General features: G+C 42.1%; 1 protein-coding gene across 2 annotated transcripts in view; it reads right to left on the reverse strand.

Moving 5' to 3' along the window:
• The window catches only part of LOC138531291 (carcinoembryonic antigen-related cell adhesion molecule 5-like), a 262,387-nt gene that overhangs the window by 208,218 nt on the left and 29,706 nt on the right, over nucleotides 1–24,463 (reverse strand). For both annotated transcript variants that reach the window (XM_069640981.1, XM_069640980.1), the window contains exon 2: nucleotides 16,404–16,748. In XM_069640981.1, coding sequence (XP_069497082.1) covers nucleotides 16,404–16,748 — 345 coding nt within the window. The remainder of the gene's footprint in view (nucleotides 1–16,403; nucleotides 16,749–24,463) is intronic.

The raw sequence follows: 24,463 nt of genomic DNA on the forward strand, positions 1-24,463 counted from the left end.
TTAAATAAAGTAATTCCCATAACAGAAAACGTAGTATCCACCACGTGAAGAGTTATAAGCGGCTGTGCGTAACTGTGGAGATTCCCGGGCGGCATTCTTCTTTTTCCTAGTCATTAATATAGTTTAAATAAAGCCAATCTGTCATTTAAAACCGAATTTCTGCTTTTCTCTGTTCTATTTTTTTCCAAAAACGCCTCTCATTAAAACTTACATAACTTCTTCAATTGTTTAGCTAGATACCTAATTTCAACTCTCAGTTAAACCTAAGACCTGTAGCTACATCCACAACCAAGAAGTGCATTGCGAAACAGTGTATTTGAATCGTTTGTATTAAAAATCGCATAGCGAAAATTAGGCGTAAATGTGCATTTTGCAAAAGTTTTACACATGTCTTTTCCCATTCAAAGTGCTTCTTAACTTCCATTCTGATCTAAAGTGTGTTCTGTTGATCATCTTGTAGCTCATGTTGGTTAGAATCTGTTTAGTATTGCTCTCATAGGAATTTCCATCAATTTACAGATTTTTGCACACTTTTCATTTTTCATTATTTCACAAAGTCATTTTCAACTGTCAGTTTAAAAAATGTCAATTTCCAAAAGCGCTTTTCTCTCTTGTTTGGAGAGGGAACATCATATTCAAACACTGTACTCTGTTCTTATTCCTGAATACCTGCTGCTTACTTACATCTGTGCAGAATTGCTCATTTGTGAATTAAGAACTTTGCAGGGGGAAACCTTAACCCAAGCGCCATCTTTTCACAACCCAAAACTGTTCTTTTCCCTGTGTTTTCTATTCTGTATTGCTATAAGTGAATTCATATGCTTCATTACTGCTGGTGATTGCTGCCCCATATATATCTGTTAAAATTTGTGTTTGATTTGAATTTTAAATAAATAAATATTTACCTTTACCAACCAGCCTGATTCCTGGTCCAGTGTGACCTGGTGGGGCATTTTGAGAAGGGAGTGATATGACATGCTAGGCGAGACCCGGGTGTGTGCCTGATTGAAATCCTTAACAGGTGCTAAGGGCTGTCTTTTTCCTGTCTACTGGGTTCAAGGGAACCTGCCAGTAAACATTTGTCAAGTCCAAGGTGTTGATGAACTGGGCATTCCCAAGGCGCTCTATATACTCATCGATTCTCGGCATAGAATAATGATCGAAAACTGAGATAGTTTGGTTTTTGGAAATCTATGCAGAATCATCATGAGCCTGTCTGGTTTTACCACTAGAAACATAGGGGAAGACCAGGGACATTCACTCCAAGTGTTAACATCTTTTCTACCTTCTCTGATATGATTTGCCTTCTAATCTCTGGAATCTGATATGGTTTCAAACGGATCCTTAGGAAACTGGTGGGGAACAATGGAAAGAACTGGGACCTAATCACACCAAGGGCTCTGTTCGCTAGTAAAACAAACTCCTCAGTCCTCACTATACTACTCCCCCTTTCAATATAATGTACGGAACCTCATAATGGGCTAGACATGCTGAGGGAAACTTGGGAAGAGAAGGAAATCCTTATCCAATATCTCAGGCTGCTGCCAAACTTAAGTCCCACATGCAAGTGGTGAGAGAAATTATCAGTACTCAAATGTCCAAGGTCCAGGAACAACAAAAAGGGCACTATAACCAAAAAGGAGGTTGCTCCCCCTTTTTCTGTTGGTGACAAAGCTTTAGCACTACTGTCCCCCTCTGAAAAAAAGATGGTGTCTAGGTGGTATGGGCCCATATAAAATCATAGAATGCATGGATCCCATTAACTGCCTGATCTCAGAGCCTGACCGAGGATAGAAAACACAGAATTATCATGTCAACCTGTTGAAACACTAGAAAACCGACCCATTAGAGCAGAACAGTGTAACCATGCCTATGCTCCTGGTGGAGGAAGGGAAGAAACACAGCTTAAATCCTGATATTCTTAGTAGGGAACAACAGGCTAACTTGCAGGACGTATAAGTACAATGCCCTGAGATCTTTTCAGTGGAACCTGGAAGAGTCATTCTATTAGAACTGTTCCTGCGCAACTGGTCTAGCTGAAGCCCTATCATATTCATGAATAAGTTGTCTTGAGCTGCAGTCCCAGGTCAGTCTGACTTTTACCAAGGACAGAAGGAATGTCCAACTATGGCAGGCCTGTGGAAGCAGACAGAGGAGCAAGTGCATGGCAGGGTCTCTGAGCTACTCCAACAAGAGAAACAGATGCAGAGTGAAAGTGCTGTCCTATTCCACAACAAGGAACAGGTGCAGGGTGGAGATCCTGGTCCACTCTACAAAGGGAAACGCGCACCGTGTGAGAGCCCTGGCCTATTCCAAAAGAGGGAATAGATGCTAAGGAAGTTGACTTAGTTGATCACAGGAAACGAGTCTAAGAATTGTGAGGAAATGTCTTGCCAGAAAATGATTGTGCACACAGGCATCATGAGCTTCCTACCAGACTTGGTTCCTGACACACTTGATGGTAATTTAGGTGTGCCTGGGACATCTGACAGCTTGTCTGATCATTTTTACAGTCTCTGAGTTGATTTAAAAATTGAAGAAACAGTGCATTCTGCCCAATATCACATATGTACTAATGATGCAGCAGAGGCACCACAGAACCCCCTAAATCTATACCTGTGGTTCCTTGGTCTAGTGAGAGGAAAAGTAAGTGGCATCCCCCGAAGAAGTCATAGCTGATAGGGGACCCCATTTAATGTGTGTGGATATGTAGATAGCTGTCAGGCTTAGAGGTCCTGTGTCCGCGGAAGCTGCTGAACACCCGACAATCCCCCTGAAATGTAATTCCCAGAACTAGATACTAATTCAGCTCTGCAAACTATACCCCAAAGGGAAAGGGGGAAGTGGATAACAAAACAACACCAGGCTGACTGCGTCAAGGCTAACCAAAGCTGAACCTGCAGAGGATATAAGAAAAGCAGATACAAATCCTTTTAATTACTTACTTAACCTTTAGAGTTGGAAAGACTTTAAATCCTTAATTAAATAATTAAGAATCATACTTGGTTCTTCTCTTGAAATTTCTTAGAGAACCTTGTAAAGACGCTGAAAATCTCTCTTACTTGAGACTCTTGAAATTCACAGCATCTTCTTAATTTGGGCAAACCTGGAAAGTTTTGCTCTTTGCCTTTTTTCCAAAATTCACTAATTGTCCAGTTAAATTGTCTTTAATTTTTTCTTTTTCTTTCAAACTTTTCTTTAGTTTCCAAACTTTTTACAATTCTATAGAGTTTGTGAATTCTTGAAGAAACACGTGCTAAACACACACGCAGATAATCTTAATACTGAAGATTCGCACGTTGAAAACTTCCTGCGTTGAAGAACATGCGCACTGTAAGAAAAGTCCACGCGCAGAAAATACACGCGCTTGTAAACACACGCGAAGCAGAGTTCACGCGCAAACGGCATCTCGCGCAGATAACACGCGCGCTTGTAAACTCCCGCGCTGATGAATTCCCGCGCCTTTTCACACGCGCCTTATAATCCACGCGCAAAAGAGTTCACACACGGTCGAGTTAAAACATTAAAAAGCACACGCGCTGGTAATCACACGCGCAATTGAGTTCTCGCGCAGAAGCACACGCGCTTGAAAACACGCGCAATTGAGTTCTCACGCGGCGAACAGATTCTCGTGCTAGAAAGCACACACGCTGGAAAACACACGCGCAGTTGAATTCTCTCGCCTGGAAGTACACGCGCTTGAAAACACACGTGCAAATTTCCCTCACACGCGCAAAGGTTCAACGGTTAGTTTCAGATTACACGTAGTACGTGTTTAACAAATAGCGTTCACCCGTTAACCTCGCCCAAAACTTCAAGCGCACCCAAAAAGTTCAAAATATAAATTCAAAGGTAACAATTTACAAGTTCTCACTTAAATGTCTTTAAGATAATCAGAGCGGCAGTTAAACAAAGTCACTTATCTCCAGAACGATTTCTTAAAGATCTTCAGAGTTTCCGGTCTTCAAAATGCATTCCTGACAGCTGAGAACTTCTCCTGAAACCCCCAAGAAAGTAGCCGCTCAACTGCTAGCGCCCGAAGGATAAAATCCACCAGGCCCAAGTCTAAAGCAGGAGCAGCCACTACACACGTCCTCTCAGCTGGGGTTTAGATGATGAAAGGCAAAGAGTGACAGTTTAGAATGTTCATTGTTGTTCTGCAAAGTTTTCTAACCAATCAGAGCTGTCACTGTGAAACTCCATTTTGCCTTGGGTCAGAACCAGGATTCTGAATCAGGAAGTTAAGGCCAAACCAACTAGAATAGAAAACTTCCCACCCACACAAGGCTAATCTAAAAAAGAATGATAAAAGAGAAATAATGGAAAGAAACTTGAATAAAGGGAAATAGCCTAAATAGGGGAAGGAAGCCTGAATAGGGAAAGGAAACCTGACAGTACCCCCCTCCTAATGCCCAGTCCCTGGGCCTACCTTATGTGGATTTTTAGCATGAAACTTAGCAACTAAACGGGGAGCATGTACATCAACTGAATCTTCCCAAGATCGTTCTTCAGGTCCATATCCCTCCCAAGCAATTAAATACTGCAACCTTCCCCTCACTCTCCTGGAATCCAAAATTTGTTTAACCACAAATTCCTCAGATGAATCCTCCAAAATCACAGGGGAAGGTGGTGTTCTAAATCTAGTTCCTGAACAAACTTGTTTTAAAAGGCTAACATGGAAAGTAGGATGTACCTTCAAATGCTTGGGTAATTTCAATCGTACTGCCACAGGGTTGATGATTCTCTCTACCTCGAACGGGCCTACAAATCGTGGACTGAATTTATTCTTCCCCTTAATTTTTAGGTACCGGGTAGAAAGCCAAACTAAGTCTCCCACCTTATATTCAGGACCCGCCTTCCTTCTCAAATCAGCATACCTTTTATATTTCAACTTGTTTTCTCCCAGCACCTTTTTTGCTCTATCCAAGTTATTCTTCATTACCAGCAAACGATCTTCCACTCTAGGATTCCCGGAATCCTTCAACACCTCAAAACTCAGAAAGCGAGGATGAAACCCACGACCCAAAAAGAAAGGGGACATAAAAATAGCATCTTTACCACAATTGTTGTAAGAGAATTCTGCCAACCATACCAAATCCACCCATTCCTCTCCAGCTTGTAAGTAACACCTTAAAAATGTCTCCAATTCCTGATTTACTCTCTCTACTTGTCCATTAGTCTACGGATGATACCCAGAAGTTAAACTAACATCTACCCCAAGTTTCCTACAGAGGGCCCTCCAAAATTTTGAAATTAATTGAGATCCCCTATCAGAGATAACTTGACTTGGGAGTCCGTGTAGTCTAACCACACCTTGCAAGAAACTATGAGCCAGTTTTTCTGCGGTAACCTCTCCCTCCATTGGTAAAAAATGCGCTTCTTTAGTAAGAAGATCCACAACAACAAGAATGGTAGTACAACCCTTATCTTGAGGGAGATCAACAATGAAATCCATAGAAATAGTGTGCCAAGGACGAGGAGGAACAGGTAACGGCTCCAATAAACCATGCGGCTTCCCAACTTGACTTTTTGCTTGTGCACAGACTACACATGTTTTAACAAAGTTCAATGTGTCTTGGCAAATTTTTTCCCACCAAAAGTTCCTTCGAACCAATTACAGAGTTTTTCTGAAACCAGGATGTCCTGATAAAATGGATTCATGACAATTTCTCAATACCTTTTCCCTTAAAAATCTCTTCAGTAGGTAAATAAAGCTTGTTATCAAAAAATGGAAGACCGTCTTTCAAACTTCTGGCTGGATCCAGTCTCACCCACTCCTCCATCTTCTGCAAGGACACATTCTGGCGAACTTCGTTCAAAAAAACCATTTCTTTAATGGCTCCGGCTAACAAAAAACGTTCTGGAGCAATTAGAGGTTCTGGCTCCAGAATCTCTCTCTCCTCACTACCAGGAAATTGGCGAGATAAGGCATCAGCTTTTTTGTTCTGACCTCCGGGTTTAAAAGGTCACAACGAAATCATAATCGGCAAAGAATAAGGACCAACGAAGTTGTCGTGGAGACAAGGTTCTTGCAGATTTTAAAAACAATACATTTCGATGATCAGTAAGCACCGTTACCGTATGTCTTGCCCCTTTCAGAAAATGCCTCCATTCTTCAAAAGCGGACTTTATTGCTAGTAGTTCACGATCTGCAATTGTATAGTTCACTTCAGCAGCAGAAAACTTCCTAGAAAAGAATGCAACTGGATGTAGTTGACCAGTAGTTTCATTCCTTTGAGAAAGCACCGCCCCCAACGCTAAATTTGAAGCGTCCGCCCCCACAAAAAAAGGTTTAGAGAGATCAGGATGAATTAGAATCGGACTAGAAGTACATTTTTGTTTTAACTCTTGAAAAGCTTTTTCTGCTTCAAGGGCCCAGTCAAATTTCACTCCTTTTTTCAAAAGTCTCGTTATAGGAGAAACCAGCCAAGAAAAACCTTCGATAAATCTCCTATAAAAATTGGCAAACCCTAAAAAACTTTGTATTTCCGTAACCTTAGTAGGAGTGGGCCATTCAAGAACTGCTTGAACCTTTTTAGGATTCATTTCTAAACCCTTAGGTGAAATTATAAAACCTAAAAGCTCCACAGAATCTGTATGGCATTGACTTTTTTCCAATTTGGCAAACAAATGGTTTTCTCGCAACTTTTGCAAGACTAGGCGAACATGTTTCTGATGTTGATCCAGGTCAGAAGAGAAAATCAAAATGTCATCGATATACACGACAACAAAAACATCCAGATATTCTCTAAGAACCTCGTCAATAAAAAATTGGAAAGCCGCTGGAGCATTACATAAACCGAATGGCATAACTTGGTATTCATACAGCCCAAACCTGGTCTTAAACGCTGTCATCCATTCGTCCCCTTCCTGCACACGCACAAGATGGTAAGCTCCTCTCAAATCTAATTTAGAGAAAATATTTGCTCCTTGTATTTGATTAAGCATTTCCGAGATGAGAGGAAGAGGATAGCGGTTCTTAACAGTGACTCCGTTAACTGCTCGATAATCTATGCAAGTTCGAAGCGTTCCATCCGGTTTTGGTACAAAAAATAAAGGAGAGGCCGCCGGCGACTTAGGGTGACGAATAAATCCTTTGGCCAAGTTTTCCGTCAAATATTCTTTTAAATAATCATTCTCTTTCTCTGTAAGAGCATATACTCTACTACTAGGCACAATTGTTCCTGGCTCCAGTTCAATTTTACAATCAAAGGGCCTATGGGGTGGTAATTCTCCTGCCACTTTCTCATCAAATCTCACATCCCACATCATGACATCCAATTCCAGCCTCAGCCAGAAAGCTAGACACTGAATTACTTTGTTTGACATCTTCCTCAAAGAGACTTCCTGAAAAGCAATTCTCTTTACAGAAATCTGACTGCATGTCAATTGTCCTAGCACTCCAATCAATCAGAGGATTATGGAGAGTAAGCCAAGGCATACCCAAAATAATCTTTAACAAAGGAGCATCAATTAACTCGAACGAAATTATCTCTCTGTGACCTCCTGTTAACTCCAAAGTTAAAGAACCAGTTCTGTGAGTAATGGGACCAGAAGATAGAGACGTACCATCAACAGCCCTAACTTGCTCTACAACCTCTTTCTGAAGAATTGGAATTCCCAAAGATTTTGCCAGACCCCAATCCATGAAATTCCCGGTGGCACCTGAGTCAAGCATAACGGGACCATTTCCCTTACACTCCAACTCAAAGAACAAGGATACATTTACGGTTATATGGGGAACAGCTGTCTGCACAGTATTGGCGATCTGTTGTACCTTGGCAGCTGAAGTAGAAGTCTTCTTGGGAGTGTAAGGACAATTCCCTAAAAATTGCCCACCTCTTCCACAATATAAACACAGATTGTTATCTCTCCTCCTAGCCTTTTCTCCCACAGTTAAAGGACCTCGGACCCTGGGAGGTGGATTATTCCCTTTGGATCTACTCTCTACTTTAGATCTATCCACTCTAACTAGAGACTTTACGTCACTCTGACAATGACGCCTCTCTGCCTTCCTTTCACTCAAACGAAAGTCTAATTGAATAACCAAATCAATCAGACCTTCACAAGTAGAAGGGCGCTCAACCACTCCTGACAATGCATCCTTTAATTCATCTCTAAGGCCCCGATAAAACAACGAGGCCCGTTTATCCACGGGCCACTTGCTTTCTAACACAAGGGACTTAAATTGTGTTATATAAGCGATCAAGTCTCTATTACCTTGTTTGAGTTCTAAAAGTTCACAATCCACTTCCAGAGATAACTGTCTTCTATCAAACATCTTTCGGAATATCTCTAAAAAACTGGTGTAATTTCCTAAAACCGTACTCTTTTGACTTACCAACAACCCAGCCCAAGCAGATGCCTCCCCAGAAAGATAAGACAACATAAAAGTTATCTTAGATGCATCCATGGGAAAGAGTTCTGGTCTACTCATAAAATGTAATTCACATTGCGTCAAAAACACCCTAAACCTCTTGGGGTCCCCATGATCACGTTCTGGAGGCGCCCAAGGAACTGGCATAATTAAACTCCTTACCCCTTCTGCCACTGGAGGGGCCCGTTGTATTTGTGGTAATTGTTCTCCACCTTCCCTTACTAACTCAGGTGGAGAACCAGCACCCCCTGAAACCTCATCCTCTCTCCTTTCTCCCCTCTGTTGAATTTGTGTTACTTTAACACTCAAGTCATCCACCTTTTGACTAAGTAAAGCATTTTCATCCCGAGATATTTTCAACTCCTCCCGTAACTCCCTGATCAAAAATCCTAACGCCTCCATGGATTCGTCGGGGTTCATGACAGCTCGGGCGGACTAAATTATTGGCCTTTCATTCTGTCAGGCTGAGAGGTCCTGTGTCCGCGGAAGCTGCTGAACCCCCGACAATCCCCCTGAAATGTAATTCCCAGAACTAGATACTAATTCAGCTCTGCAAACTACACCCCAAAGGGAAAGGGGGAAGTGGATAACAAAACAACACCAGGCTGACTGCGTCAAGGCTAACCAAAGCTGAACCTGCAGAGGATATAAGAAAAGCAGATACAAATCCTTTTAATTACTTACTTAACCTTTAGAGTTGGAAAGACTTTAAATCCTTAACTAAATAATTAAGAATCATACCTGGTTCTTCTCTTGAAATTTCTTAGAGAAGCTTGTTAAGAAGCTGAAAATCTCTCTTACTTGAGACTCTTGAAATTCACAGCAACTTCTTAATTTGGGCAAACCTGGAAAGTTTTGCTCTTTGCCTTTTTTCCAAAATTCACTAATTGTCCAGTTAAATTGTCTTTAATTTTTTCTTTCTTTTTCTTTCAAACTTTTCTTTAGTTTCCAAACTTTTTACAATTCTATAGAGTTTGTGAATTCTTGAAGAAACACGTGCTAAACACACACGCAGATAATCTCAATACTGAAGATTTGCACGTTGAAAACTTCCTGCGTTGAAGAACACGCGCACTGTAAGAAAAGTCCACGCGCTTGTAAACACACGCGAAGCAGCGTTCACGCGCAAACGGAATCTCGTGCAGATAACACGCGCGCTTGTAAACTCCTGCGCTGATGAATTCCCGCGCCTATTCACACGCGCCTTATAACCCACGCGCAAAAGTGTTCACACGCGGTCGAGTTAACACGTTAAAAAGCACACGCGCTGGTAATCACACGCGCAATTGAGTTCTCGCGCAGATGCACACGTGCTTGAAAACACACGCGCAATTGAGTTCTCACGCGGCGAAGAGATTCTCGCGCTAGGAAGCACACCTGCTGGAAAACACACGTGCTATAGAGTTCACACGCGGCAAACAGATTCTCGCGCTGGAAAGCACACGCGCAGTTGAATTCTCTCGCCTGGAAGTACACGCGCTGGAAAACACACGCGCAATAGATTTCTCACTCCGAAACAACGCGCTTGAAAACACACATGCAAATGTCCCTCGCACGCGCAAAGGTTCAACGGTTAGTTTCAGATTGCACGTAGTACGTGTTTAACAAATAGCGGTCACCCGTTAACCTCACGCAAAACTTCAAGCGCACTCAAAAAGTTCAAAATATAAATTCAAAAGGTAACAATTTACAAGTTCTCACTTAAATGTCTTTAAGATAATCAGAGCGGCAGTTAAACAAAGTCACTTATCTCCAGAACGATTTCTTAAAGATCTTCAGAGTTTCCTGTCTTCAAAACGCATTCCTGACAGCTGAGAACTTCTCCTGAAACCCCCAAGAAAGTAGCCGCTCAACTGCTAGCGCCTGAAGGATAAAATCCACCAGGCCCAAGTCTAAAGCAGGAGCAGCCACTACACACGTCCTCTCAGCTGGGGTTTAGATGATGAAAGGCAAAGAGTGACAGTTTAGAATGTTCATTGTTCTGCAACGTTTTCTAACCAATCAGAGCTGTCACTGTGAAACTCCATTTTGCCTGGGGTCAGAACCAGGATTCTGAATCAGGAGGTTAAGGCCAAACCAACCATAATAGAAAACGTCCCACCCACACAAGGCTAATCTAAAAAAGAATGATAAAAGAGAAATAATGGAAAGAAACTTGAATAAGGGGAAATAGCCTGAATAGGGGAAGGAAGCCTGAATAGGGAAAGGAAACCTGACAATAGCACAGGGAAGTCAGCAGGCCTATACCTGCTAAAGACCTTTCTAGCGCTGGAAAGCTGGTTTCCGCAGGGCCCCTGTTCTAGAACTCCCAGACTGTGGGCATGGTACTAAACACCAGTCAGGTATCTGTACATCTGGAATTCGAGTAGAGGTAGTGCAGTTGAACACAGATGTTGTTTATAAGTCCATTTCCGACGTTCACGATCAGCTGATGGGGAAAGAGAAAAATGGGTCCATAGTTGAGAAGAATCCAGAGCTTGGGCATTTGGCCTTTTCTATACAGGGATTGCAAAATGGACATGCTGCCTCAGTCTGGATCTCAACATTCTACTGCAGATGGCACCAGTATGTTTTCTTGCCATAAGGATGAAGCTGCCCCTTAGAAGGGTAGTTCTGAAGCATTTGGTCTGTGGGGCGTTTGAGGAAATCCGATTAAGCCATGGTGTAGAAGCACTGGCTTTTTTATTTTTATTAATAAAATGATGCAGGTAATTTCATAGCAGAAAGGGTGATCAACTAATGATACCCCCTTTCATTAACCTCCATGCCAAAATCATAGTGACACATGCCCTTCTGTATCAGTCTCCTGATCTGCTGCACTTGCTCTCCAGTGGCACAGAGAATGTGTTAAGGCCACGGTGCCACTTGGACAGCTGCTGTGAAAGCCAGGTAATTCCTATGCAGAGGATGTATGTAACTCTTACCCTCTGTTCCAAAACTATATGATAATGAGGAATGTACACCTTGGTGGAAGTTTAATCTTTAAACATAATCTAAACCCGAGTTAGGTATGAGGTCTGGTAATCCACATACCTTTTAAAGCCACGTCTGATCTGTATCATACATATGTCAACCCTGTGAGCCCAGGCCAGCCATGGACAAGCTGTGTATATTCTCTATAAATTGACTATCTCTGCTGTATCCAGCAGGACAATAAACAGTGTGAGCTGCCCCTCTTGATTTTTTGTGAGGTTGAATAGCACCTCCTTCCAGCAGGACTGCCCCTCAGCTGGAGCTGTCCTTGAAAACTGGAATCAAAGGGGACACTCTAATCAAAAGCACTAGCTTCTACACACCAGGGCGTTGCATACCAAATGGCCTCAGATGCTATGGGGCTGAGAAGTGGGAGGATTAGTTTAGTCAGGGGGAACTGAGCACACTTGGGGAATGTTTCCACCATCTTTTCTTTCTCTGTACCTCACTTTCTTTCCTTTCTCCTTCACTTCCTTTAACACAAAGCACTTTGGCTGTGATGCAACCAGGTGAGATCACTTGTCTCAAGGACAGAGATTGGACCCCTTACAACAGGCTTGTTTTTATACGATTGTGGGTGGCCTTCTGCAAATAAAAGAGGGCGTCTACCACCCTTTCTTTAAGTCACTTGTGGACCGTCCAGGCCCAAAGGAAGAATTCATTTGGACCTCTTTTGAGAGAGCAGTCCTCTCCAAAGCCTTCCTCCGGTGAGGTGAAGGATGAGTGTTCGAATTCAGAGGTAAACTCTGCTTCCTACCATTTTCCAGGGAATGCTGAACTACAGCTGGAGCAAGACCTGCCTCTCTACCTGCTAAAGCTGTACCCAAAACCTGATTGCAGGGGAGAGACCCCTACAGGTGTTTCCCAACCTCCCATTTTGGGAGAACAATGAATCATCTGGATTGGGACTCACGGCATCCTCAGAGCCAGACGAGCAAAGAGCCCTGTTTAATGCCATCAGATCACTTCTAGACATGTTCAAACCATGTCCAACACTCTTCTAGCCAAAGATAACCCTGGTACTGACTTTGGCACTCACTCGATCTTTGAACCACCACGCGCACATCATCTGACTGAGTTGATGCTGCATCACCCTAGCAGAGGCATGTCAAATTTCGGCTCAAGCGCCAGCTACCTGTGCAGATGATGTTGAACTGCTGCATCAAACCAAGTATCGAACCACTAGGGCTTTGCATTGCAGCTCGACTCAATCCGTAGGACCATCGAGTCACTAGTCGACCCAAACCAATGGTAATGATTGTCTCAAAAGAAACTTGATCGCTGAACTGCTCATCATGATCCATCTGACCTGTATTGCTAGATGCCACCTCACACCGCATGGGGCACCTGCTCAAACACGTTTTGACTGTGACTCGACGCATCCAAACCTGTTTCAACCCACAAGCAGAACTGCTCGAAGCCTGTTTCGACGGCTTCTAACCATGTAGAACTGAAGAGGGTCCTATCCTCCCTGGTTCACTTCTTGGGAGCATTATAGACCGGTTAAGCCCCATTTACATTTCTTCACCAAAAAGCATATCCTTTTTTAAGATTGTGGTACTTTATTGCCTTTTCCCCCATGCTAAGTATCCAGAGTGCTTGCCTCTTTACATTCTGCATTACTTTGCCTTCCTTTACAGGGGTGGGTTTTTGATAGCGTTTTTGCTAGTTAGTTATACATTGGTGTTTTTAATTAAATTACATATGTTTTATAGCACCTTGATTGTGCATTGTTGCTTGGCTTGCTACTGGATTACATCCACACCCCTCGTAAGAGAATAGCTGCTCTGCTTTCTCCCCACAAAAGGCAAAGGAGTTAGGTCTTTTATCTGAGCCTGTTTCAGCTTTTTGATTGAGATCACTCTTGTTGTGTAAAGTGTGAGGTATTAGTAGGCGGTTTTGCCCCTAACCATCCTTGTACTCTTGCAGGGCAGAAGTAATTTCATCACACCTAGTTAAATTAACGATAAATGATGCAAAATGTACAGTATTGCGCTGCAATATATCTTTTATATTCAACATTTAGGTTGCAATGCCACTGTATCCTGCTGATAAGGTTAAAGGGCATTATTCACTGCTTAACAAGGCAATCAATAAATAGACGTTTCTCTGATGGCCGTTCATTAACTGTAACTGATGCTGCAGACGATTCAAACGCCCACCCGCACATCAGCAACCTGTGTTCTGCTACCCTTTTTTCCTATAACCTACCCATAACCCCACCACTTCACTTGCAGAACCCCATACAACAAAGACACCGTGCAAATAGCAAATCCTGAGCTGTGCTATAACCCAGTAATGCAATATAACAAAGCACTATTTTGATTTTGTTCAGGCAGAGACATCCCTATGTACACACACAAGCACCGTCCTTTAAATACGTTGTGCAGCACCGGTTTGTTGTACATTTCAATCTTCCAATTTACATACACTGTATTACCATTGTACTTTTTCACATTTATCATAAGATCGTACAATTATTTACTTGAAGATGGATAGTGAGTATCAGTGTCAACATGAAGCAATTTGAAGGCGGGCACAAGTGGTGTCTTCTGTATAGGTACCAATCTTTACAGCGTAATGGACATAAAACCAATGTGACATCTTGACAAGCAATTGGAATACACCTCATCAACAATGTTAGTATGATGTGTGCTTCATTTGCACAGTTAGTGAATATACCACACGGTTTAGTGGCCTGTCACTCTCTAGCTGCACAGTGTACACTCAATGTAAATATTAAACTGTGGTATTCGTATTCGGTGACCCTCACATGGTAGAGGCTTCTCTTTCGTTTAGCAAACCATCATTTTCAACTTTTTTATATCTTGAGGTCTTGGCTGAAAAGGAAACTGACGCCTCATAGCAAAATTGAAGACAAATTTGACAATTGGCAATAAATAAAGCTAAGACATCATCTAAATGCAACTGGCTTCTGGTATGCAGCTTTTCTTTAAGTGTTGGCTCGTTTAGGTGGTGCTTTAGCAACACACCAGTGCTATATTTGTAGAGATGATGGCATGTCATATCAGAGGTATACATCTTGTGTGCTGTTTAGCTTCCCAGCCTTGTGTCTTGGTTGGCAGCCATTTTAATTGCAAGCATTTAGCATCATTTTTATTGCTATAGGATTTTTATGGTTGGGCAGTAAGGATGCAATTTGGCCTGCTCCATCGGCAACCACAGCTGACCATCACCAATCATGGTCGAACATTGCCGGCCACCATCGATCATTGGCAGCCATAGTAGCAGATCACATTTCATAGTCGACCCTGCATGAACAAATGACGTCATTTGTCAAGGTTCTCCAAGCGTGGTTGACCATTAGCAACCACGGTCGACTGTCACCTGACGTTTCTGAGCGGCACCATGGCCGACGCCAGTCTATCTTTGCCAACCATCACCATGCACGGCCTCTATGCGTCTATACCTCTAACCTGAGAGGAGACCTGCCCAACAGAAGTAATTCCCTTCATCAATGCCAACACCGTTGGTTTGCCAAATCTTGTTTCTCACCTGGTAGCAGAGAGGCCCACATAAGAATGGGGGTCATTACGAGGAAGGAGGTAACCATGCCGCTATTAGCGGCATGGCTACCCCCTTACCGGATACCGTGTCCGGGTTCCTTGAATGAGGAATTACCGGGCCATTCCGACCTTGGAGGGCCCGGTAATTCCTCATTCGAGGAACCCGGACCCGGTACATCCGCATTCCCATTTGAGCCCCCATAGGGCTCAATGGGAATGGGGATGATGCTAACAACGGGCCGTTGTTAGCATGCTGGTCTGCTCGCGGGTCCCGCTAAGGACGCCTGGTAAAACTAGTAAAACCAGGCGTCCTTAGCGAGTTCCCTCAAGCAGACCTCGTAATGGGGCGGTAAGGGGTTGACGGCTCCGGCACATTTACCGGCGCCATTAACCCCTTACCGCCTACCTCGTAAAGACCCCCAATGTATCTGGATACTACATTAGTGGATAAGATACAGTGATGGCATTTCTTAGACGTGTGGTTGTCATAGAGATATGCAACCTAAAATAGGCATTGTCATTTCTGTAAATATTACTAGTTCCCTTAATAAACATTCTAGGACTGGACACGGTTGACCAGGCTGTATAGCAGGACTACTTTAAGTGAGAGACAGCTCTGCATTCTTTTCGAAGTAAACACCTCTGGAGATAATTTCGGTGGCAAGAAGAAAGCATGAACATGTTGCTTCTGCCTTTGCTGGACAAATGTCTGCATTGAGTGCCACATGACCCAGTGACGTCTAATCATAGGTAGGCCTGTCCTCGAGAATGTGAACAAATCCAACACGGGTGTTAAACTCAACTGTCTTCACTTCGAAATGAATGTGCATTCATTCTAGCAGATGCACAGCGCACTCTGGGACTAATGCAGATGCACAGTGTATGCAAAGTAACCCAGATCACCATGAAGTGAACTGAAAAGAATAAATGGCTCCTTCTTTGGATGGTTTTACACAAAGTGCTCTTACGGTGGGCCGATCGGGTGTCTAACGCGAGAAACAAGGGGATTTGCTTTTCTTACTGAAAGTACACCTCTAGCTGGATATCACAGAGATGCTTACACTGGCGAAATGCACTTTCTCAGGCATCTATAGAATGGTTTCTCGGGACCACCCCTATCTGTGCGCCTATGCAAATGCGCAAGAATCTTGCAAATGGGTACTTCACTCCGAGCCCCAAACACGGTTATGTGGATTAATCCTTTATATCTGGTTTATCTATTACACTACATCTTCACTATGTGCATCTGGGCAAGGGAAGGGTCCTCCCATCCGTTCTTTCTAGGTAGCAATAGGCAGACATTATATGAGCTCTGGCAGATAAGGAGGAAACCATCTAAACGCCATTTAAACTACTGTTCTCCTCTACTATGTAACCATTTGACACCCCCTGCCCTGCCAATCTTTCTGTTTTAAAGACCTGTTTCATGCTTTATTGTAGGGGGATGCCCTCACTCTATTAAACATAATCACATGACAGGGAGGAGTTCACCTATACAGAAGATTGACTGGAATTCCGCCACTTACCATAGACTCTGAGCTGGATGGTTCCCTGAGGTGTCGCTCCATTAGTTATAGTCATAGTCACAGTGTAATTCCCGGTGTTACTCATGAGGACGCCTATGATCTGTAAGGATCCGTCTGCAAGTCCCATCTCACGACCCGTGTACCGGGGGCCGTTGGCCTGTGGGGACGACATGAAGTAAGTGAAGATCCTCTGTGCTTCAATCCCTGCTGTGCCTCGGTACCAGCTGAAGGAATTGATATTTGTAGTGACCGGGGCAGGCAGAGTGACCGTCTCTCCTACACGTGCGGTCACTTCAGGACTGGATCCCTGACTCCACGTCCGCTGGATGCATACAAGGAACACAACTGAAAGGGAGAATTGGAAAAGTGAGTATTTGAGCAAGTACAGCGAATGCGAAGATCGTGTGATCTCTCACTGCACACCACCACCGTTACACGTCTCCTTTCCTCATGCACACTGGGGGCCACTGGCACACCCCCCTGCCACCAGCACTGTAAGTTAAACAACGATCCCCACAAGTACCACTCAAAGACACATATTTGCAGAAACAAAAAATAACAAAGCACATAATGTTGACTTCTGCATAGTGATGTGCCCTCCGTATACACACAGCAGAACATTTATGGAAGAGAACAGACATGTGCCTCAGCTTCAGGACCTCTTGCAACTTCCGCGTTTTGACTCCGGAACAGCACTGCCGCTGCACGTGCCTGACCGGAAGCCCCCCATTCTATTCCAGTGCTGAGACCCGCACAGTGCACCACTTTGCCTATGGACATCATTCCTGATCTGCGACAGTAACTGCTTTTCTGTGAGATGTTTTGTATGCTACAGCAGGATGACCCTTGGTTTGTGCCGAACACAAGTATGAATTTTGGAGTAGTGGGAACACATGCCAATATGCAGTAGGGTAGACTGGGGCAACGTGGGTAAACTGGCCTAAGGTTGCTAAGGTAACTACCATGAGCTCAAACTGATGATAGAAGTTGTATTGCAATGCCTAGAAACAAACCGGAATATACTCAAGAGTAGGATTGCAATATGTTAATGAATTAGTGAGGTCAGACGGACCAGGGGATATCCCCCCCCCCTCCCAAAACCCCACATGGATTACACACTGTTGTTGTAGAAATCGATTGGATAAGACACTCGACGGGTGTGGCTTGGTGGGGTTGTACGTTTTTGGGAATAGAAGGGTGTTTTAAAGGAAAGATAGAGGGAGGTTCCTATTCGTTTTTAAATAAATCTTGACTAGTGATGTGATGTCCAGCTATATCAAATGTGTCAATGCAACCATGCATTTGTACGGACCAGTTGGTGGATCCGACAGTCCACTTTCTTTCTCTGATATTTTAGATTTAACATACAAGATTTGCTTTCTTTAAAGGGACATCTAATCTATACAGAAAGCCTCTGCATTTGGTTAAGAGCCATATGAAACACTCATGATCGCATGCAGGCAAGATCTTCCCACCATCCATGTGATCTTCTCTTCCCTTGGCTTCAAGGCCACCCTCTTCCTCCCCAACTTTGCTGGCTGGTGTCCTACCTCATCGATCTTTCCATTTTCATCCTATGGACTTCTCTCCCACACCAGTTCCAGTGGAAGTCCCTCAAGCTTCATCCCAGGCCCCGATCTCTTTGCTCTATTAATTTTCTTCCTAGGCAAATGTATCTTGTCATTTGGCTTCCACCATCTGCTCCTCCTTATGACTCCCAGATATTTGTCTTCTCTCTCCTTCATCTGTGCCCTCTCTGAACACATCACCAGCTGTCCCACAGTTGCCCAACAATAGATGGCTTTATGTTTCCCTCTGACAAACTCCTTCAAGACAGATGTTATTTTTCTCCCTGCCCCAAATGCTAAACACACTCTACAATCTCCCATCTTTTTCACACCTGCCCTCTTAAATCCCTCACAACAGTGTAATGCACCTGAACGCGTTGTGGATCGTGGAATTATGCAATTTTTTGAAAATGACATGCATACAATAGAATGTAACTCGCAATCAGTTCACTGTTATTCATTTAACATACTAGGCTAAGATGGCCAAAATGGAACTATGGGTTTGCAGCTTCTAAGGAGAAATAGTCCTTTTATTATGTTTACACCTAAATCTCTTTTGCTGCCTCTCTTTCATGTCTTTTAAATGTTTGTTTGACAATGAGGCAAACCGTTGTGAACAAGCGGCGAATTGGCCGCGGAACGCGTGAACGTCTCAGCAAACTGATTGCTGCACTTGGGAGGACCTGTGTATTTTGGTCGCTTTTTGTATTTTAAATGGATTTCCGTGTTTTTGTATTTTTACAATTTTCCCTGCAAGATAAATAAAGGAAGGTAACTTGTGGCAAACAAGGTGTGGATGCGGCAGTATTGTTCTAATTGGGATTCATTTTGCCTTCTAACCGCTGTGGAGAGTGCAGCTCGAATCTTCTGCATGAAATGGCAGCATTTTGAACATATATATATATTTCCAGCAAAATCCATGCATTATAACATTCAGCACCTGCTAACATGAAGCAGCAAATAATTGCAAAGCTCTGCATTTAAAAATGTTTCTTTTTAAAAACAATTTCATAAAAGTTAAATAATTCGTATGTCCATTTATAGCAGAACTGTATGTCACCTTTTTCTAAGATAAAGAAAAAGCATATGCAAAACATTTGTAAAACATTTTTAAGTGGCACTAGGAGTGTGAAAGTTTAATATGTTGGCAGCACATGCATACCTGATAACATAACCCATTTCAATCTGTAGGCATCTATCAATTCTTCATTTTTTTCTTTGCATTCTATAACTTGTAATTCCACTTCTCTCATTATACAACTCTGACTGCAAGTCCCATAATTCAAAGAAATAAACAGCACTGGAATGGAATATTCTAAAGAGGGACATTCATATCGAAAGACAAATAGAAAATGCTGAGCGTTTACAAAAGTTTCTTTTTCGTAGCATTTTCAGAATGTATAAAAATGTATATGCACATTTATAGCAGCACTGTGTGTAACTTTTTCCTAAAAGAAAAAAAAACATTCAAAACATTTCTACAACATTTATAAGTGCTACTTTGTATGTGGAAGTACAATATGTGGGCAGTACATGCATACTTGCTTACATAACCGATTATCCAGTCCTGTTATCTGCATGCAATCTGGATCTTGTAGTACAAGTTTTATAATGGGAAAAGTGGAACTACAAGTCCAATAAGGCAAACAAAAAACTAGGACTCCATAACATCTACAGACTATAATGGATTATGATGGCAAGTATGCATGTACTGCCAACATAGTAAACTTACACACACCAACTGCTACAACTCTTTTCCATCTGCTTTTATTTTATTTTCGAAAAAAGTTGCACACAGTGCTCCTATAAATGGACATATGCATTTTCTTACTTTCATCAAAATGCTCCTAAAAGAAACATTTGTAAACACTCCGAATTTTCCATTTTCCATTCCATAAACATGTCACACTTTCCAACGCAACTCATTACATCCCTTACACTGCCACCATTGTCTACCTGATCACACATATGTGTACACTGCCAAAGTATCTATATAAAGCACTTCACCTTACATATAAAGTACTCCTTTTCCAACCTCTACATACACCAAACAATGCTGCAACAGCCATCCACCACTGCATTACCACCAGGCCACACATCCCCTATTCTTAAAAAACACTGCACCACATTACAAATACATTGCCCCACAAACACAGCACTTCTTTCATTCAAATCAGCATCACTGAAGTAAGCTACACATGCACTTGTTTCTTAAACCCATTTCTGCCCTGTTCTTTCTAATCCCCCAAACACAACTACTCATACTCCAATTGTTTTAACAACATACTTTAATACAACATCAATAACACAAGTTTATTAACTATTTTCTCCTAACAGCTCCTCCTACCTTCATAAACAACAAACTCTCTCATTAAAAGTACTTGACCATTACCATATATACACCTACTAAATTTCTTTTACAAGTATAGGAAACGAGAAAATTCCTGAACACGGCTTCCAAAAAAAGAACACTCTTCACATCCTACAAACTAAGTGCATCAATACAGTATTCATCTCTCTACTATTGTAACAATGTAGTGTCACTATATATTAGCCTAGAGTATTATTTTCAAACAAACAACTTTTATTTTACTATTAATCCTTATATTTTAACATGAACACTGTTTCATCTCAACACCACCGGCATAACACCCACTGTTTTCCTCTAAACATCACAATGTCCCTACTTATTCATTCACACCACCACTCTCTTTCTCACTAACCCAAACTCATCACATCTGTACACACTCTTACTCATACTACCTTCCCAGGCACAACTGTCATCCCACTACAGAATCACACAGCACACTATTTATCTCTACAATCACACACACACATCCATGCACAATACATCTATATACATTCCTTTTAAACACAAACTTTCTTTTTTCCAACAGACACAACACAATGCCTACTAAAAATCATCTCTATAGAAAAGGAAGAAAAAATAGAGCAGATAAAAATAAAAGCAAGTCATATACTCCTCCACCTCTAAAACAATGTATAGAAAACATTAAACAAAAGAGCAGGTAACCTCACTCAAACACAATTAAACCACTCACAACTAAAGAAAAGGTGAAGCCCCTCTTGCAAAAAGTAAAAGTTAAAACATTTCTAGAAAGAGAAGCACACATATTAATGAACCTAACACTATATGTACCAGTCTTAACTAAACCACTATAAAGCAATCCCAAACATTAATGTTACAAAAATGTTCCACCGTAGAGTTCTTCACAATCTTATCACAAAAGCTGAAAACTCACAATCTACCATTAACAACTACAGCAGGAGACAAATCTTTCAAGCTAAAATTGACAGCACATTTCTACTGAATAGTACATTGTTTATATTGATTTTAAACAGAATTAAACCACTAACTAGACTTCCTTAAGGGTATTGCGAATAACCTTCCATATTCAACAGGTCCTTCAAATGGACCTAGGAAATGTACAGTTAGAGAGCGTTGTTATACAGTATGTCGACGACATATTGATTTGCAGCAAAACAGAGGCACAGTGTAGAGATGACTCCGTACACATGCACACTGTGCTTGCAGTAAAAGGGTACACGGTAGACAAGGCCAAACTAGAATATTGCCAGAAAGAGTTGTTCTACATTGGAATATCACAAGATGGGTGAAAGGTGACACCAGAAAGAGCAAAGGCAATACGCAACAATCCAAAACCCACAACCATAAGACAAATGCTGCAGGACAATGTAATTACTGCAGAGCATGGGTATTTGACTTCAGCACTTATACTAGGACCATGTTCAGCGTGCTGATAGAAGCACAGAAATGGGAGGGCATCTTACAGTGGACAGAAGAAATTACTGAGGCATTTGAGGAGCTGAAGTAAGCTATATGCACAGCTCCCATGTTGGGGATCCTAGATTATCAAGATGAATTCTTCTTATTCTCGCCCTCCAATGGAGTAGTTATGACTGCAGTATTGACACAAAAGACAAGCATGGGGCACAACCCCCAAACACATTACAGTGGGAAGTTGGACCCAGAGATGAGAGGACACTACGCGTGCAAACAGCCATTGGTTGCAAGTAGTACCATGGGATGCAGCCCCAATCTTTATGTGGGGCATGCTCTCTTTGCAATACTGTAAAGACCCAAAAGTACATTGATAACACAGAAAACATAGAGAGCTTCGGGGTATTTAGTAAATGCAGAGAGTTACCGTAGAACCATATTGGTAGCGTGTAATTTCTTTCTCTGGTTCTTGAAACTACAGTATGTTCAGCATAAAGGTTTGTCTGTATCAATGCTTAAATTGAAGTATTCTTCCCTTCTCGTAGCGTTCTCCGTTGCTGTTTGCTGACAGATCACCTATGTGGACCGTGCGTCTTGGGATTGCTGGATTAGTTTTCTGGTTATGTGTCGAAAGTGGCCACATTCATTCAGCAAACAGCAATGAAGAACGCTACGAGAAGGGAAGAATACTTCAATTTAAGTATTGAGACAGGCTAACCTTTATGCTGAACAAAATGTAGTTTCAAGACCAGGAGAAAGATTATGCGCTACCAATATGGATATAAGGTAACTCTCTGCATTGACTAAATCTACCACAAAGCACAAAATAGAAGATTTTAGTCCTCATCCTGCTAAGACTAGCGCCACGTTTCTCTACAGAGATTTCAACTATTAAGAAGGTAGCAAATAAGAAGATATCAGGCATGAGACCGGGACCCCTTCACCAATTTTCAAAATACAGAACCAGTGCACATGCCCCTGGAGACAGCAACGGGTGGCAGAAATCCAATAACCAACCAACAGCGGGCAAGCAATAAGACCACAGTGAAGTCCTCCCGACAGCTGTTACCAGTGTTGAGCGCCCCCACAGAACAAGTGCAGGTCAAGAGCACTTACAAGTATCACAAGAGCAGAATGATTATTACTAGTACTACATTAAGAAACAAACTGGGTGATACCTCCTGAAGAATGTTCTCTATTTGATAGAAAAGAATGGAAACATGTTGAGATGATAACCTGTGGAGAGTCACACAGGGGTTAGATGTAGGGAGTACAAAACATCTATATGACCCTTTAGTTCTGAGCTATCTTGAACTCGAACATTACTATTTTTGACTGAAAACCGACAAATGATTGTTCGGATAACATTTGTTTTCACCTTTGCTAATTGTAGTAATACACTGGACTACTTCAGTGCCTTGTGGTTTTTTGTATATTTTGTATATTTCACAGTTGAATTGCCATTGTTTTGTTACAAATAAATGTATTTTATGTATACTTATGGATCATTAACTAATCTGTGAGTAGATTGAACGGTCAATGCCTTGTCTCTATCTCGACACAAATTGTAGAGTATATCCCCCCCCCCCCGGAATTAGATAGAGACAGCACTTAGTTATTAGCTCTATAAGTGCCAACCGAGCTGCCTCATATATTCTATTCTAAGCATAAGGAAATGCTTAACACATTGCAAGCAGACGACAGAGAAAACATTAGGGATTAACATATTAGTAGACAATAATGGTGAGGAGGACAAGATAGAAGCTTGAAATACAATAAGGACGAAGATAAAGGAGTGTCCACTGTTCCCAACTGAAATTATAGTATTCAATGATCCCAATGACTACCAGAAATATTGGACTAAATGGGTGTGGTGCAACCCAGAAGGAGACTGCTGTTACATGACAAGGAGTTTGGATGACCATGCAATTTACTATGGATATCTTGGAGGAGTAATGAAGATAGGGCTGCCAAGAGCTACGGTGAATAGATTTGGTGACGTGGTTGACAGGTCGACCAGAGGGGGACTGAAGAGGGGGTCCTTGGACTGTCCCTCATGACCCCATATGCATGACAGCCCAAAGACTGAGGAACAAGAGGTGCCAGTCACCCCCCAGGAGAGCCAGTAAATTCTACATATGTGAGCAGATATTCTCTTAGTCAACCATTCAAACCCTATCCAGCTGACATCTTCGCAGACGCAGGTGCCTCAACACTGGACCAGGTTGATGAACGATAAATATCCAGCTGTGACGACATCATTAGAGACACAACAACATAGTAACATTAGCCACAAAGAGAATGTGCATCCCTGCACACAAGTTACACAGACACACTCATGCACACATGAAGAACATGCATATACAGTTCTATAGACCAGAGGACAGATAAATGCACATACTGTTGAATGTCTTTCTTATTTTCTTTCATTAGCCAAACACAGAAATGCAAGAGAGCAAGAGTCACACAAAACTAGCTTGCAGTCACTTATTGCAACTAACCATATGGAACTTCAGGGACATATAAGGAACTTGGAAAAACTGAATATTACTAACCTCAGGAGAAAGCAATACAATAATAAATACATAGACATAGAGAAACCATAGATCAACTGTAATGAAAGTGCACAAAGCCACAGGCCTCAGAACAAGGACCGAAGACATGCAGACTCTGCAGCATGAAGCAAATGGCCAGTGCTAGCATCGAAGGACAAAGGCAGGTGCAACATT

The sequence above is a fragment of the Ambystoma mexicanum genome, chromosome 1q, assembly GCF_040938575.1.
Source record: "Ambystoma mexicanum isolate Mex_15411 chromosome 1q, UKY_AmexF1_1, whole genome shotgun sequence".
NCBI lineage: Eukaryota > Metazoa > Chordata > Amphibia > Caudata > Ambystomatidae > Ambystoma > Ambystoma mexicanum.